The 17,784-nt window shown below is 41.8% G+C and overlaps 1 protein-coding gene across 3 annotated transcripts; it reads right to left on the reverse strand.

Moving 5' to 3' along the window:
- Positions 1–109: 109 nt before the first annotated feature.
- tmod1 (tropomodulin 1) lies at positions 110–17,606 on the reverse strand. 3 transcript variants are annotated; one of them, XM_052083551.1, is made up of 12 exons: positions 17,372–17,600; positions 17,192–17,279; positions 16,507–16,641; positions 12,212–12,368; positions 11,058–11,174; positions 9,416–9,505; positions 7,764–7,894; positions 7,529–7,636; positions 7,050–7,193; positions 6,073–6,217; positions 4,945–5,044; positions 110–2,468 (listed from the first exon to the last, which is right to left on the reverse strand). In XM_052083551.1, exons 2-12 carry the CDS (start codon positions 17,252–17,254, stop codon positions 2,450–2,452), a joined length of 1,209 nt encoding a protein of 402 aa, XP_051939511.1. In that variant the 5' UTR covers positions 17,255–17,279; positions 17,372–17,600; the 3' UTR covers positions 110–2,449. The 3 variants fall into 3 exon arrangements, with proteins under 3 accessions (XP_051939511.1, XP_051939513.1, XP_051939512.1); XM_052083553.1 differs by lacking the exon at positions 9,416–9,505 and having other exon boundaries at positions 17,372–17,606; XM_052083552.1 differs by lacking the exon at positions 4,945–5,044 and having other exon boundaries at positions 17,372–17,593.
- Between the last annotated feature and the right edge of the window lie 178 nt (positions 17,607–17,784).

The raw sequence follows: 17,784 nt of genomic DNA on the forward strand, positions 1-17,784 counted from the left end.
ATGGCGTTTGAAGTAACAAATAATGCCACAAGACGTCATTGCTTCCCAGGACCGTTTGACATGATTACGCCTGAACTCTATCCCAACCAAATAACGACACGGTGCTCAGTTTAATTTCAAGGCACATTTATTTCACCATCCACACCAAAATGTGAACTAGCTAACAAATACTCTATATCAAACACCAATCTAAATAAGATGGAGACAAGTGGACACACAAGGCCGCAAGTGTCACTCGATGTCAAATGTTTACATCCTTAATTAACATTTGTTGTAAATGACATCAGCTGCCCATTTCTCCAGATCCTTTAAACTACAATAAATATTTAAATTTAATTTCAGCAAGCAAGCTATTTGTTCTTGACCCTCACTAGACAGCAGCTGCATTTGCTTTCTCGTCCTACTACACTGTAAATGCTGCCAAATGCTCCACATTGTAGCGAGTGCTGGTGGTATCTAGTTAGTAATCAAAGACAATGTTTGGTGAAAAGAACATTTGAGGATCAAACCGGGATCAATGCAGTGACACACTTAAAATGTCCAAAGGGTCCAATTAAAACCTCATCTGCATCTGCTTCAAAGCTTGTTTGAACTTTATCTATTTAAACTTTACCTCAATTAAATGTATCTGCCTGATCAGAATTTCATGTTTGTGCTACAGGCAATTTTGTCTTCAAGCTAAACACTCCTAAGTTGGTTTTAGAAGTTCGTATGTGCCTGTGATCATCTGCCAGACATCTCATTTTAAACCTCAAGTTTCAACTTCATTAAACAACAACAACAACAACCAGGACCTGAATGAGTGTCTGAAAGTCTGTGCTCTGTCATATATGTAAGGTAGAAGTCCCAGCTTGAAGGCTTTCATGTAAATCATGGATAATGTAAACATGGAAATTAAGTGTACATCATCCACAAAACAATCCAAGTGAAAGATTCTCAGATGGTTTATGACATCATCAGTGTTGATACTATGTGAACCTCCAAAGTAGAACGCAATCCATTCTGTGGGTCTTAATCGGCTTGTTGCACTAAACGTTATTTTTTTTTTCTTCAAAAGCATATAAGATAACTGAGCATTTGTTCAATGGTGAAACTATCATCGCCTTAGAAGCTTATCAACCAGACCGGATAATAGATTAACGTTCACAACAGTCATACAAATACAGCAAGAAACTGACCACTGTGAGAGAAAAAATTAATTAAAATGACTCGGCACATTATGGAGAAGGCAGAGAGGTGCTGACGCAGGATACTGATATCATGTGCCATTTGTTTATTCGTGCTCGTCATTCGTCAATGTGTCATTTGCAAAATTCTCATCTAAAATTATTTAGTCAATGTAATTGACAATTTAGTCAAAGAAGGTAGACTAACACATTAGACCAGCTAAAAGCTGGCTGGTCTAACTTGTGGTGCGAGTTTATCGGTGAGCTGGAGCCTGTCAAAGCTGAAGTGGTCTCCAACAAAATACATGCAGAGAGACAAACAGACTCACATTCACACTTAGGGTCAATTTAGAGTGGTCACACAAGCATATAAACCCACCCTGAGCCAAGATTTCCACTCAGAATGTTTCAAATGCGAGGTAGAAACTAGCCACCTGTACCGCCTTTTTTGAAGCAGCATATTTTTATTCAAACAGATTGTCTGACCTCTAAATTAAACTACAAGTGGGATGTTCGACTTTGGAGGTTCCACTTTGTCTTGGGGTATGACAGTAAAATTGATCACACTCTGTTTGTTGAATTCTAATAATAATAATAATTAAAACAAAATCAGATGACATATTCACGACCAGGTGAACATGGAATATTTTACGCATCGATTGCGATTTCTACGTTTTGTGTTTGATGCTTGTTGCTGGGATTGAACTACCCTGTAATACTGATTGAAGAAGAAGGCGTGCGCACCAATGTCCAAACAAGTCATTTACAATGCATGGATATTATTAGTATCATTAATAACCAGCATTCACACAATAAAAATAAATTCAACACAACAGTAGAAACAGGGATTCCCAAAAGAGGCCGTGAAGCCATCATTCAGAAAACAGTCACAAAAAGTCAAGGCACTATAGTTGCTGCATGGTTACTAGCTTGCACAATTCAAACATCCCAGCACATAAACATTCAAAGATCAAATATTTCTTTTTTTTACATGCACTGGATGTTCTGGTGGACACTGTTACTCACACCATGTGTATCCCCTAACGATCTACATTTTAAAAAGTCCAAAAAGAGTTTTCTCGGAACCCTGAATTGCGCTTGCATGTCAGAGATGATGTGCGAGGTCATCCGGAGAGGCCGTCGAACTCTTTGAGGTCGACTGGAGGTCACACAGGGGGACGAGGCGGGCTTTTGAAAGAGGCAAAAATGGGTGGCTGGGGATGGGAGGGAGGGGGGGTGCTCCTTACACATTTGTCCGACACTTGGGGAGGATGGGTCCTCCTTCAAGCCTTCTCTTTCTTACTGCGGATGGAGAGATGACATGTGAAAAGACAGGAACAACACCAGAAAAAATGGACAGCAAGAGAAAAGGTGAGAGAGAGAGTGTGTGGGTGTGAGAGAGAGAGCAGAGGCACCTAAGTGTATGCAACCTTTGCTCTTACAGGGTTCAAAAGCTTCTTTCCAGGTCAAAATTGCTTTTCGAGCATGTCCACTACATTCGTACGGTGATGCTCGAATCATAGATACGATAGAACATGGCTTCCCAACCTGCAGTGGGTCTGAGATAATCTCTCGAGGGGTTGTGCGGTTGTTCATTAATTAATGATTCATGCTCACATTTTTTTTTAGATTTGTCTCTGAAATGTATGTAATTCTTTTTCAAATTCAAATCTCCTTAAAAACTCCTTTTTAAGGAGTGCAGGTTCGGAGACATTTGGTAACTGCTGCTAAAAGCAAACCACTTTATGTTTCCTCCTATTACAGCAAAGGGGAGAGGAAAATACAGATTTCAGAAACATGTTTTAATACTTTGTCCCAAATCAAGTCATGAAAAGCATCAATAAGAACCCTGTAGTCACATCTCTTCACCCTAAAGTACAGCATGAGTGGTGTGAAAAGAAAGTTGAAATCAAGGAAGAGAAAATAAAGAAATCTGCTCCGAGCCATTGACTTCAAGTTTAAGCAACGCTGTGAAGAGAAAAAGAAACAAAGGTAGCTGTGCAGTAAAAAGCCCATTTCTTTTGCTGCCAAAATCTGGTCAATGTTTAGCACCAGTTCAAGTGGTCGACGGTGAGAGAAAGCATTGTTAGAGATGACTCGGCATTGTTTGTGTTGTCTTGTATTTGGTGTTTTCATGTTATTAATTTATTGGTTTTAACTGTCATTGTTTTCGTATGTCTGATTTTTGTATTTATAGTCAGCACTTGGTATGCAGCTGTGGTTGTTTTACAAGTGCTCTATCAATAAAGTTGTGTTCAGTTCATAATTTGAAGACATCTTTGACAATGCAGTGTCCAGGCAGGATTGTTTTTATGACACTATTTTTTTCCAGTTGTCGTTGATCGTTTAATGGCCTAATAGATCTTTTTAGTGAGACCGTTCGGATTTTTTTTCATCAAAGATGGGTTTTCGTCCCTTTTGATGGTTCCTCTCTTTCTGTTTCCTAAACTGTAATTGAAAACAAACACAGGAGATGAGGGCACGCGTTAATGGTGACATCTGAGTACCGTATTTTCCGCACTATAAGGCACTCCGGAGTATCAGGCGCACGTTCAATAAGTGGCCCATTTTTAAACAGTTTTTATATACAGTATTAGCGCATAGAACAAAAGCTACAATAGTGGGTGTGGTCATATTAGCATCCACTAGATGGAGCTACGCAAAAGGAATAGAATACAATATAGCTTCATCTATATAGAGCCTTTATAACTGCTGCAGCTGTAACCACGCGCTTTACAGAACATTTAAAATACTACGCCCAAGAAATCAGATTATTGATCCATATGTATCACATCCAAATGGCATTACAAAACAATAAATGAAAGACACAAGTTATGGAGCCAATTCAACAAATAGGCACACAAACCTTGTGGGCTCACATCCACAAGGGGCTAAATATCCTTCAAAGTCTTGCTTGTCTCCTTCTTCCTTCGTTTAGTCAGTAGTTAACGATGGTTTTGGGATTATCCTCGTTTCATAGTGGCTGTGCAGAGCTCACAAAGTAGTTGTCTGTTGGAGTGTGTGTTGGCGAATGCCCATGTCAATTAGTGTCAGTTAGAACCTTTTTACGTTACGATTGGTTCCTGCTAATAATCACAACTAGAAGGCATAGGGACACTAACAGGGAAACAACTCAATGGGGAATATAAAGAGACTGTAACTCCATATATACAGTAAGGCGCATCAGATTATAGAGCGCACTCTCGGCTTTTGAGGAAATTGAACTCTTTTAGGTGCACCTTATAGTGCGGAAAATACGGTAATTGTTTCTGATCATTTGCCAGTGGTACTTTGTGATTAACATCGTCAATTTCCATTTAGTTATTCATTTAATTGTGGATCATGAAACATCTTTCAGTGTAACAATGAAAAAAGTAATAAAAAAAAGTAGTAAGGATTTGACTGCTTGATTCATATTCCACAAAGCCAATATTAATCAGAATACCATGTTTAGAATCGTGGCTTTGCACAGAACATATTTTAAAGAATATTTTCAACTGGATATCCCCTTTCGGACACAGGTTTCAACTTTTGTTCGAAATTAAATGAACATCTTACTGAAGATCATTGAGTATTTTTTGATTAAAGTTGGGGCCGAAGTGAAGCAACAGGTGACTCGAGGACAGCCGAAGAGAGCTCAAGTGTGAAAGTGCTGAAAAGATCTGAAGAGAATAAACGGAAGCTTTGAAAGGAGGTGGTGGCGGTTCCAGGGTTTTGGAACAAAAGTAGAAGCTACCGTCAGAAGAAAAAGCAAGAATGAAGGACCACACGTGTTTACTTAGTCTTTGACTTGAACTTTTTCCCAAAGGCCCGTTCCAGCTCCGGGACAGACAAAGTGAGAGTAAAGGAACCATCAGACTCTGACCTGACAACCCGGGCTTCAAAACGAGAGGAGGAGGAAAAGTTACGTCCAGAAATATGAAACTTTTGGTCGTACGTAGAGGCAGCATTGACGATTGCATCATAATCCTGCTGAAGGTTAATGTAGACGGCTTAATCAACCTTTTGAATGATATTGTCAGCCCTGAAGAGACATTACGGTTTATTATATCACTGCGACCAGTGTTCTGATCATTAAGATCTCTGCGGTGACTGACAAAATCCTATCAAATTCATCATTTACTGAAAGTCCACATGAGCACTGAAGTAACTAGTCCCTTTTTTGGTGTTGATGTCATCATTTAAAAAGCTTTTGTTTTGGTTTGCCTCCGCTTTCAGGGCGCACTAAGTGTAGCGGGCGATGACATCACTCTGATTCAACTGTTAAGCATCCGATCAAAGTAAAAAGTGGGAAGATTAAGTGCAGATAAAGTGGCAGCTTTGACGAAATGGAACTGCTAACTCTGCCAAATGCACAATTGTACTGAGTCTTTGTATAACCACCGGCGTCACTCAAAACAAGGGCTTATTTGTGAATTTCTGAGTGGTGACATCGCATTCATGGATCACAACCGCTCCGTTCTGGTGTGAGCCGCAACAGTCGGTACACCTGTACAGCCTTTTGACGATAAGCGGTGTGTCACAAAATTGGTTGACAAATCAGGTTTTGTAACGCGCTCTCGATGTGACCTTATGTCAAAATATTAAAACACCACTTGCAAAAATACATGTCAAACTACATCAACCAAAACGAACTACAAAGACTACAAAGTCCTCTGTGTCACCAAAACTGGGCATAATTACTCCTATCACAAAGGAAGTGTGTTTAGTTCGATCCACACGTACTTTGTCGCAGAACACTGTACGGTCGCTTTGAATTACTGTGGATGGGTATTTTGACTACCGGTACATGAACTCATTTAGGAAACAATTGTATAAGATCTCATTAGATTAGACACAGGGAATTTTATGGTTGTGGCCATCTACTATACTGATGTTCCTATGAATGCATTTGTGAATTTCCTACCAAGGTCATTGTTGTTCATCATGGCGTTGGAGCCTCGGAGACGTGGGCCCTGCTGGGTAAAATGGTAGCCGAACTTGAGCAATGTGGTGTTTTTCTCCAACATGCTTGCGATCTCCATCTCCACCTTATTGCCTAATGGCTGGCTCTGAAGATGAAAAGTCGATATCATTTGTTCAAGCAACTGTATGACATACTTGGATTTAATGAGCAGATTCAAAATAACGGTCAAGGAACAATGCTGGCTTGTAGTAAGTGACGAAAATCATTTTAGTGGTATATACTAGCCAACACACCACCGCTAATGGTAAAGGATAAAAATATACTACAATTCAGGCATGACCAATCAATCCAGGTTTAATGCAGCATAGATCGATTTGTCATGCCTGAACAGTGAGGAAAAAGGAGGACATAACAGAAAAGCAACTGTTGTTGTCGTAACGTCTTGGACACACATGAGTACAGCCCATCATAGCCCACATATCAAAATGAAAATATAAACAATGGAGGGTTATGTTGTACTGAAAACGTTTTTAATTTGCAGCTCAAGATATCTCGGGAATTAAGTGTGTCAAATATCCTTTCAGTAACATTTTCCACGATCCGTAAAAGCGGAACCTACGGCCACTGCCGGTAACAAAATATGCGCAATTGGGTACCCTTGGTACCTCTTCCTCGATGATTTGAACTTTATTAGCTTTAACCGTTCAGATTTCAAATAACATCTCAGAAGGCCAGCTTGCTGCCCCACAATACTTTTTGTCCTCCGACTGGTTGGTCAGAGCAAAACTTCCAGCCAAGTTAGACGACCAAAACATGTCTGTTGTGATCTGTACAAATTAATATATTTAAAAATCAGCAAATAGGGTGAGTATTGTGTATTTTATTTTCCGTGTTTTTTCTCCATATGTATGTTTCAATAAACATTCAATCCGAACTGCTTTTTTCAATGATGTACGTGGCACAGTTCTGTTCATCACCTGATTGTCAATCTTGAGCTCCAGTAATGTGGTGTTGTACTGCAGTGACTCAATGAGGGCGAGGATTCCAGTCCCTGTTATAAAGTTCGACTCAACGTTCAGGCTCTTCAGTGTCGTGTTAACCTTGAGCATCTCCGCCAGGGCCTGACAACAAACAAGAATAATTGTCATTTTGTTCTTTTCTTTGGCAACATACACACCGTACCCTGCCCCTCTAGATTCCAAAAGTCAACACATCGCGCGAGCATCAAAACATGAACCCTGTGACTCTATTTTTGCTTTTATACGGTTTTGTGTGGGTATAGTAACACTTACGCCAAAAGATGGGACAGCCCCCACAAGGGGTGTTAATACAAGAAGAGATATACTTTTCAGCGCCGACTTAACCTATTTTTTTTCTTCCACTCCCATATGAATGAAATAGGTGAAGCATATCGTATTTCAAAGGGGGGCAAAAAAGCTAAATGTTATAAACTTACAAATGCTACAGGGTCATTGCTTCTGGTTCCAACGATACTCAACCTCTCCACCACCGTGTTCTCTATCAGAGCCTGAGCGTACGCCTTTAAAGTCGGTATGGGAATGTTCTAAAAGAAAAAGAAAAGAAGAAAGCAGCGCCACATGGGAACATAACAGCGAACAGATTAGTATCATGAAATAAATGTGTCCTAAAACACTGTCAAGGACCACGCAGACACAGACACACTTTGCTACCTTGATGTTGTTGAGGTTGACCTCCACAAGCTCAGGGTCATTCCTTTTCATCCTTATGAGAGTGTCCTCCACATCAGTGGAATTGGGCTCCTCATCCGGAACTGGTTTGTACTGGGTGGACTGGATCACACCTGCCACACACTTACAGTTACTACACAGTCAGGAAGTCCTGGAACACAATGAGCTGAAATGCCAATAACGGAGACAACAAAGATACGTGAAAGACATTAAAAGCTGAGCTGTGTCACGCAAGCATGTACTTCATTAACACCAATTCCTACTTTTCCTTCCGCCGGGCTTTGGCACCATCTTGTGGCATACAAAAGAAACGCACGAATATTGCATATGCCGACAACTGAAATAGGTGATTTTTTTTCGACGAGTAACTGAAGCCAGGTTCCAAATGAACAGAGATATATCCACCCATCCATTTTCTAATCCGCTTATCCTCACGAGGGTAGCGGGCTGCTATAGGCTCCAACTGTCTTCGGGCCATGTACCGGGTACACTCTGAACTGGTTGCCAGCCAATCGTAGGGCACACATAGACAAACATTCACACTCATGGTCACACCGAGGGACAATTTAGAGCATAGGTGTCAAACTCAGGTCCTGGAGGGCCGCTGTCCTGCGTGTTTTCCAAGTCTCCCTGTTGCAACACACCTGATTCAAATCAACAGGTTCAACAATGTCAGGCTTGCGCAGAGCTTGCTGATGATCTGTTCATTTGAATCAGGTGTGTTGCAACAGAGAGACTTTGAAAACACGCAGGACAGCGGCCCTCCAGGACCTGAGTTTGACACCTATGATTTGGAGTGTTCAATTTACCTAAACGCATGTTTTTGGAATGTGGTAAGTAACCGGAGTGTACCCATAGAAAACACACGCAGGCACTGGGAATACATGCAAACTCCACACAGGAGGGCCGGGGCCTGGGATCGACCCCTGCACCTCTGCACTGCGAGGCCGACGTGCTAACGACACAACTACCGTGGTGCCTTGAAATATATATCTAAAAAATTTAATTATTGCTGACTAACAAATCACAAAATATCATAATAATCAACAAACAGAGCAGCATGGGAATGGCATCAAAGCAATCACATTTAGCAGTAGGTACCGGATCCAAACATGTACATACACAATTATGATCCGTCTTGTATATTATGTCCAGCATGTGCCAAACCGAACATAGCATTCTGCAATATTCTTGGTCAAAGTAGAGTTTCCCACAATTGTCAAGATGATTAATGTGTGAAATATAGCAAATTGAGGTGAAAAATGCAACTACAGCAGTATAACTGTCCGGTATTTCAAATAGGATGTAAAATCAGAAAATAAACAAGTTGGAATGTAGTATTTACAGAAAAGCAAATGTGGTGCTCCAGAGGCATCCGCAGTTCTCCTTGAATGGAAAAAAGTTTACTATGTCCATAGAAAATTCACTATGTATGTCCCTCTCTCCCCAAAAATGTGTTGCCACGAGCTTATTTCATATGCCAGAGATCCAAGGGAATTTGCTTCAACAGTTCTCTAGGACCGAGAGTCATTTCATTGAAAAGAGTTTACATTGTTCAAACTCCACATTTTACCCAGATATGTCATTTTGTTTGGCGAAACAGATGAAACCCTGTGTAGGTGTTTGTTACATACTGTTAAGGCCTTGCTTGTTGACTATGGTGCTGCTTGCCAGAGCTTCATAATATTGCTGATTACTCATCAGGGTGTGCATGCCCAGGATGGCTGTGAAAGGAAAGGGCCATAGACAAAATGGAGGTCATCAACGCATAGCGAGCAGGTACAAAATGTGTTTCGGCTGCTTATCTGACCACCATGCAAAAAGAGGATAGAAAGAGACAGATACTATATAAGAGGCATGCATAGTTACAAGTGAGTCACATGGATGGGCTGGTACTGTATGTTTTATCGTCTAAACGACAAACAGCATGACACAACCCATGCTGATCTTAACCTCGAGCAGTTGGTTGAGATATTATGTGAAGTCAAATAATAATAATAATAATAATAATCATACGTGAATGGGTAGATTTGCCAACTAAGTCTTGTCCAAGCTGCTTTGAAAAAGAAAAATTTGGTGAGATCTCTAAAATAAACGTGTATTAAGCGTCATTTCCAGCCACATTTCTAGGAACGACTTGGAACCGAAATCGTTTCTGTGCACCATTGTATAATACCACTTTGCTACAATTTAATGTCACGGGGACTGTAAAAATGTTGGTTACATTATGAAGTACAGTAATCCCTCGTTTAGCGCTGTTAATGGGGATCAAAACCACCCTCGATAAACGAAAATCCGCGAAGTAGCGTCCAATTATCATAAACAGGTAAAAAAAAAGTTTTTTTAAAGTCCGAAAACGGTCAGCGAGAAGCTGTAAAACAACAGCGAGTCACATAGAGCAACATTTATAGTACTGTACTCCATGTATGTTAAAAAAAAAACAAAAACGTTTTTTATATGTTTGAAAAAATCTGCGATGCACTGAACCCGCGATAAACGAACCGCGAAGTAGTGAGGGATCACTGTGATATGATAGGCACAAGCATGTCAAAAAACCTGATTCAAACTGATGGGGACGTTTGCAGTAAAACAAATACTGGCAACATGGATTGTCACTTGCATAGTGCCTTTCTACCTCGGGTACTCAAAGCACTTCGCGCTGTTACCTCATTCACCTATTGATAATGCAGAATCGGGAGCAGCTGAGGGGTTCAGTATCTTGCTTGAGGGCACTTAGACATGACTGCTATGGCCCGGGATCAAACCGCCAACCTCTGGGTTGGAAAGCAAGCAACGCTACCACTGAGCCACGCCACCCCAATAAACTTCAATTGTGGTAAATAGCATGCGTTCATTGAGGTTAGCTCATTGAGTTTAAATCAATACAGTAGTCTGCGCAGAGCCTGAGCAACATCTTTGTTCGTTTCATGCCAACACATGCGCCCAAACTGCCGATACCCTGTATGGTGCCCAGCTAACAGTGATCCAGCAGAGGTGGAGGAAGTGAGGGAGTGATGAAGAGGAAGGGTGGTGGGGTGATGGAGAGAACACTAAGGCGGGGGGAGAAGCAAATGAGTTAGCTTGAAGACAAGATGAAGGTTCAAGGATGGGAGGTCGGGTATGAGGTTTAAACTGATTAGTGAAACAACTTGAATTCAATAGCATTTGGAAAACTGGCATTTAATGAGAGGTGTGAGGGAAAACAAATAGAGTGTGCGAGAATATATCCAGTCTACGGTGCCATTGTGTTGACGGGAAGTAAAGGGAACTTGTTACCTGCAATATCACAAAGTTCAGCATCAGTAGCGCTGGCGAGCGCTTCTTCGAGCTCAGGCTCCAAGGTCACATTCTCCATAATGGGGTCCACCATCTTTTTCGGCACAAAGGCCTTCCCTACAAAATGAAAGTATGTTTATGTTTATACATCCACCACTTACCCTCGTTTACACTTAAATTTGCACCTATGGACATTACAGTTTTGACGATTTAATCTCAATTGCATGTGATTGGAATGTGAGAGGAAGTGCGCGGCAACCACAATATTAGAATCGCCACATGAGGATGAATAGTGCAATGACGGTGACCAATGAGGAATTAATGACGGAGGTTACACTACGTCTCCTAAAGTTGTGCTTGTGAATGGTCATTTTTCTACATGTGCCCCGTGGTTGACAAGTGACCAGTCCGGGGTGTACTCGAATCTTTCACAGATTGTCAGTTGTGTTTACCTCAAGTGAATGCATGAAGAGGCCAAGTGTTAAATATCAACTCTGATGTAAAACAAGAAAAATATGAACCTGACTGTGTCTTGGCCTCACGGACTGAAAAGCCGTCCATCAAATACTCAGCACAGACTCCGACTATTAAAAATATCCATGATGTATGAGCAGCGGTTATATCAGAGCCGAGCCTTGTGAGCTTCCTTCCACATGATCTCACTTCATGTTGTTGACACTAAGTAAGTGTAAAGACATTTGTGCGCGCGGGTGTACGTTCGCAACCCAGTCCGTCTAACGTCAGACTCGGCTCTGCCCCGCGTACAGCCTCTGTCACCTCATGTTTGGACTGCCTTGTAAACACTGGCAGCCGAAAAACAATTTAGACGGTTTCATAGACTTCAGTGGTGCAAAAAGGTGGATGGATGGATGAATAGAAAGGAGGAGGCACTCAGGAGGCACTTGATGTTTTTTTTTTTTTTTTTTTGCTCGTTGGAGATGTTTTCAAATCTAATCTTTTTTTTGTAGACAGTGTCACAGAACCTCACGGTGAGGCTGACTTTCTAGAGTTTTGTGTGTCACCTTCTCTACGCATTACCCTTCTAATCATGGACCCTTTGCGAGATGGACTTTCGATTTCAGACACAGTCAGAGACATTACGTTTAGTACGTGAGCAATTAACCCAAAAATCGATGACAATGTTGCAGGTTTACCTCTCTTTTCCCCAGTGAAGGGCACCAAGTCTTCCCTGTCTGGATGCTCTTTGGCTTGTTTCTCCAGGTGAGCCAGCAGGTCATCTCTCTGGAACGTTCCCGTGGGCGCTTTCTTCGTCTGGTCTTTCTGACGCATCCCAGCAGGCAACAGTGCATTCTAGTCAACGATGGAATGTACATCATTCAAAACATTGGTACCCTCCATTGGGAAGTGGGGCCATATTTATTTTTGAGTCCATTTGGTTATAACGCGACATTCATTATTCTTTGCGGGTGATCAAGTTTATTACTGTCTAGATTCATCTGATTGCCTTGAACAGTGTTTACACTTGAGAGCTGTAAGTGATTTGACACACTTGCTATTATATTAGATGATCGATACATTTTTGGATTGAAAAGGATTTTAAAATTCTAACCTGGTACCAGTCGATCCATGGATGCCTTAACTGGAGATTGAAATGCAGTGGAAGAATCTCATGAGAATTTGCCCTTCAAAGCTTTGTCCGTTTGATTGACATGACACTGTATATGAGAGTTTTTAATCTACTCTAAAAGTGCCGTGTGTTATCTGCATCGGTGTACAAGTACACTCTATCAAAATGAGCGATGACTCCCATATCTTACTTTCCACACATGAGAGGCAAGGAAAAAAACAAAAAACAAAAAAAAAACAACGCAGGGAATCATCATAAAAACATCTCAACAATAATAAATCTATTGGGGAAAAAAGAGTCTCTTTTCTCAATCGAAACACTAGCATTATTATTTCTGGAACGATCTTTTTGTCTTGAATTGGATTACGCTAGGGGTTACCTAATGTCCTGTACGGTGATTTTATTCAGTATACTCGCACACGAGGGCAGGGTGAGAAATTTCCCACAGCTTTGCTGCGCCCCACGTTATTTTTAACCTAAAGACCCATTTAAAATCAAGCTCTCACAAGCTCTGCTTATAGCCTCATATCTTATCTTTTGCTCTCAACGCACCGTGGCCTCACTCTCTCTCTTCTCATGACTCATCCAGCCTTTTCAAAGCTGCCGTCGGCCTCCCTCTGTACTTACTCAAAAGCACAAAGATGACAATAGTGAACAAAATCACCGGGGATTCAAAATATATCCTGCACAGCATACGGTAGCATTGAGAGGAAAGGTGACTCCTCCAGGCTTCTCATCTCACAGTTACATCACAGAGAGCACGTCTCTTACATTCAGCTCCGCTCCACTGTGTTATTTTTAACAGTGAGAGACTCAGTTGTGCTCTCTTCCCCAGTCCGACTGCGACTTCCTTCTCCGTTTTCACTTTAACATGGCACCGCAGTACCTCATCTGGTAAGCACGCACACAGGAGCCACTGGTCGGAGGGACTCAGGATTGAGTGGCACTTGCTCTTCTTACCGGACCCTAAAACTCATTCGCAAGACTCAGAGGCTTTCATCAAAAATTCCCACACACCCAATATCTTGTAAATCTTCCCAGAAGAATGAACCTATTGTGTTATGACCAACTGTACATGTTCTTCTACATTTACTTCCTCCACCACTGTGTCAAACCAGAGGCCCGGGGGCCAGATCTGGCCCGCCATGTCATTTTATATGGCCCTCGAAAGCAGCTCAAACACGTCAACTTCCATGATCCTTTCTTTAATGTCTACCAAATTTTTAAATTGTCATGCGTAATAAATAAGAGATATATTCTAAGCATTTTCTTGCCAAAGCCCTCATGATAGTAACTTAAACAATACTTGAATCAACAGTTCCTCTTGACTTCTTTACATGGTTTCAGTCATAACGGCCCTCCAAGTGAAACGGTAAATAAAATGTAGCCAGCGCCAAAAATAAGTTTGACAACCCTGTCCGACACTTACAGGTATTATTTATACTTGGTGCAATACAAGGCGTGCATTCTACATTTTCAAATAATTTTCATAGACAAAAACTAGTGCGCCCAGTCAAACGTCTCAAACGTTGAAGTAGACTTTGGCTGAAGAAGCAATCCATCAACATGCAAGATGTCATCAAATCATCTGCTCAGTGAACGCATGTATTTTGAATGTATTTATTTTTGGTGTGGAGCATTCTTAACTGCCAGTAAAAGGTTGATGATGTCCACAGTTAAACTTCAGATTATTTCCTCAGCATGAAAACCCTGAAGTCAACGTATTTATTTTATCAAAAATCGGGTAAAAAATTCAAGCAAATAGATAGCTTGGCTTTTTGAAGAGAGAGCTTTTCACCATTGTGCAAACTCGTGAGTTAAAAAAAACAAAAACAAATGAATAACAGATCCAGGCTGAACTCATAAGACATTAAAGACAATTGTTAGATCGCATTATCCAGTATATTTGCCTGTAGAGTTGGTCGAACTCAAAAATAACTTGGCAATGTCTTTTAGGAATAGACGTAGGCAGATCTGCTGGGAAGGCTGCACTGCTTTTCAGAGTAAAAGGGCACTTTACTGTTCTGTAATGGGCTCTGCTTGTAAAGAGCCCCCCCCCCCCCCCAAAAAAAAGCGCACGCACACTCTGACTCTCTACGTTTGCGTCATAAAGTCCCTCTGGGCCAGACAGTGCTGGCATGGGTCTTGTGTGACACACAAACGCGCGCACACGCACGAAGAATGAGAGCCTCACAGTCAGCCACCTCTTGCCCGCTTTTGGGATTGAGGAGACGATCACAGCTGCTGTTACCTCTTTGACTCCTGATGTCACGGAGTGCATGACATACAGTATGCCACAAGCTGCATTGAACCCACCAAAGATTGCAACTTGGACGTCGGACATGTATCAGTTCTACCGCACATTCACGTTGATTTGGAGTCTTTATTGAACCGAATTTGGAGGTTTATGGAATGAGGGAGGGGGAGGCTGGAGTACCAGGAGAAAACCCACGCTCAGAACTGTGAGGCAGGCATGCAAACCACCGGTGCAACTTGCTGCCCTCCTTTCTAGTTCAATGGAAGCAATTCATTCAGCACCACTGACATCACGAGTGAAGTCGGCCAATGGTCAAAAGCGCTGAAGTGCACTGTGTTGGTCTTGATGAATAATAACATTCATTCATTTTCCAAACCGCTTAATCCTCACTAGGGTCGCGGGGGTGGGGGGTGGACCGGTGCTGGAGCCTATCCCTGTTGTCTTCGGACAGTGTGCAGTTTTTTTTGCAGGGGATTGGGGAAAGTGTGGTCCTCGAGAGGCCCTATCTAGCCTATTTTACGTGTACAAGATCACTGATTCAAATGATCAGGATGGCATCAGGCTCCTGAAAAGCTTGCTGATGAGCTGATCATTTGACTCGGGTGTTTTCAGAGGAGGGAAACATGTAAAACAGGCTGGATAGCGGCTCTCGAGGACGGGACTTGGGCACCCCTGGCCATATTTATTTTAGCATAATATCCACTGAGCAGAGAAAATATTTGACTGCATGCTTAGTTGTGGCTAAATGATGCTAAATTCTGTTAGCCTGTGTAGGGTTTTGAATGATGCAGTTTTGATTGAGTATTTTTTAAAACTCGCTTCAAAACACATTTTTACTCTGCGGCTTTTGAGACTCGTGATTTATTCATTAATTCATTGGATTAATTGTCATAAGGATTAACTGTCTTTGTTTTTGTACGTCAAATTTTTACTCCATGTACAACACTTTCTATTTAGCGAAGGTTGTTTCAAAAGTGCTCTACAAATACCGTTAGGTTGACTCGAACATCATCTAAGAAGGTTTGATATCTTCATCAACATACCTGTGAATAGTTGTGTATGTTCGATGACGGTTTTGGGTGAACATTTTGTTGTTTAACCCTTTCAGGGACAGCGGTTAATACAGTGGACAGCTTGTCATGTTATCAAACTACAGGGTGCGTGAAGTGGTTAAAGATCCAAGGTTTAGTTTTCGTTTGTTTTGTGTTAGGTGTGACCGTGAACGGAACTACAGTGAAAAGGGTGTCTTGTACGTGTGTACGTATAAGTTGTTGGTTTTTTTTTCACCTGTTGCCACACTAAACAGGGGTTCACTGTACTTTTGTCTGTTCGATTGAATTACAACACATGCTTATGGGGGTTTGAGGGCTGCCGTATTGCCTCTATTAATCCCCAGTACGCCACTGAGCACATCTCACTAACAACATAACTAATGGGCCCACGGGCGGCACACGACAACATCTTAAACACTATGAGCAATCGCAGTAACAGAGCTGTAGGTGACGTTAATATGTTAAGTCAGCGTGCTCCACAGCATTCCGGCCCCGCGTGACTCCATAACTCTGCGGTGACAGCAGCGGCGCGCTGGCGGAAAGTAAACTCACGTCGGGGTCCAGCTCCTCCAGTTCATCTTCTAACCGCCGCAGCTCCTCCTCGGAGAGGTTCATGAGCAGCTCGTCCTCGTCGATGTCTCGGTACTTCTCCATCTCCTTTCTCAGCACCGACATGATGCCACACTTCTGCGAAAATGAACACCGATGTCACATTGACATTCACCTGGGCCATTTCATTAAACCAATCCAATGTATCTTTTACATTTGCTACAGAGCACTAATTCAATGGCAAATTTGTTGTGACATTTGGAGAATGTGCCTGACTTGTGGGTATGACAGTGGCAATTTTGTCAGCGTTCTTTGCGGAGCATCGTTTGCTTCACAAATTCCAACTCACAACAAGTGGCAAACGTGAGAAGACACTGGACAAATGGACCGATGGATAGGTGGATGGTGCCTCTTTGGTTTTCTTCTTTGAAAAAAAACAAAACGCCTCTGAATTGTTTTATTTCCCAAAACAATGAATGGGAATCCAAAACACACTTCAAAAGTTGCGGGAAAGTTTAACATTTTGAGCGTGAACAATGCAGTTTTACAGATTTACATATTTTAATCTTGGAGGGGAGAACCCCTCCCCCCCACCCCAAAAAAAAAAAGTTGATTAGTCAGTAATGTCTGATTTAGAGTGCAGAAGAATGAAGAAAAGGGAGCCGAGGGAGGGGGGCTGTTATCTTACCTCAGTAAAGGCCTTCGAATGAGAAATACAAATGCCAGATGAGCAGCTGGGCCAACTCCACATCCGTTGTGAAGGCTGAAGATAATAGCTATAGATGGAAACAAACCATTTGGAATCAAAGTGTGCTGAGTTTATGACTCCTCAGAACTCATGCAGTATGTGAAATGAACTAATCGTTACCTTTTGCAGCGAGTCGAACCAATATCGACCTACAGAGAGGCAAAAGGGTACAAAGAGTTTAGGATTTGCGGTCAAGGTCGTTCTGTTCTTTCATTTTACCAGTGTTTGGGGTACATGTTGGATCTAATCAGCTCTCCGTCAAAACACATTTTGAAATTTCAATCACTAACAGGCTGCTGAGTTTACATGAACAAGAAGCTGATAAGGAGACTCATATTTGTCAGCATTAGTAATTTTGCATCGGCAGAAGGGCATAAAAATATACTGATCATTTTTATAATGACTTTCAAGTCTCTCTCCAAACAGATGACACCATAAATAATTGGGCGGTGGGTTCCCCTCTCATAGCATATTCTGTTGCTAACCTATCATCAGTATGGTAAATCGTTTGGTTTTGGGGGGGGGGGGGGGGG

The sequence above is a fragment of the Hippocampus zosterae genome, chromosome 13 (genome assembly GCF_025434085.1).
Source record: "Hippocampus zosterae strain Florida chromosome 13, ASM2543408v3, whole genome shotgun sequence".
In the NCBI taxonomy this organism is placed as follows: domain Eukaryota; kingdom Metazoa; phylum Chordata; class Actinopteri; order Syngnathiformes; family Syngnathidae; genus Hippocampus; species Hippocampus zosterae.

Coding starts and splice junctions, on each gene's coding strand:
- tmod1 (XM_052083551.1), bottom strand. CDS start 17,254: ATGTGGAGTTGGCCCAGCTGCTCATCTGGCATTTGTATTTCTCATTCG. Junction 7,194..7,528: donor GCAATGACCCTGTAGCATTT/GTAAGTTTATAA, acceptor GTTTGTTGTCAG/GCCCTGGCGGAGATGCTCAA. Junction 5,045..6,072: donor GATGAACAACAATGACCTTG/GTAGGAAATTCA, acceptor CTCGTTTTGAAG/CCCGGGTTGTCAGGTCAGAG.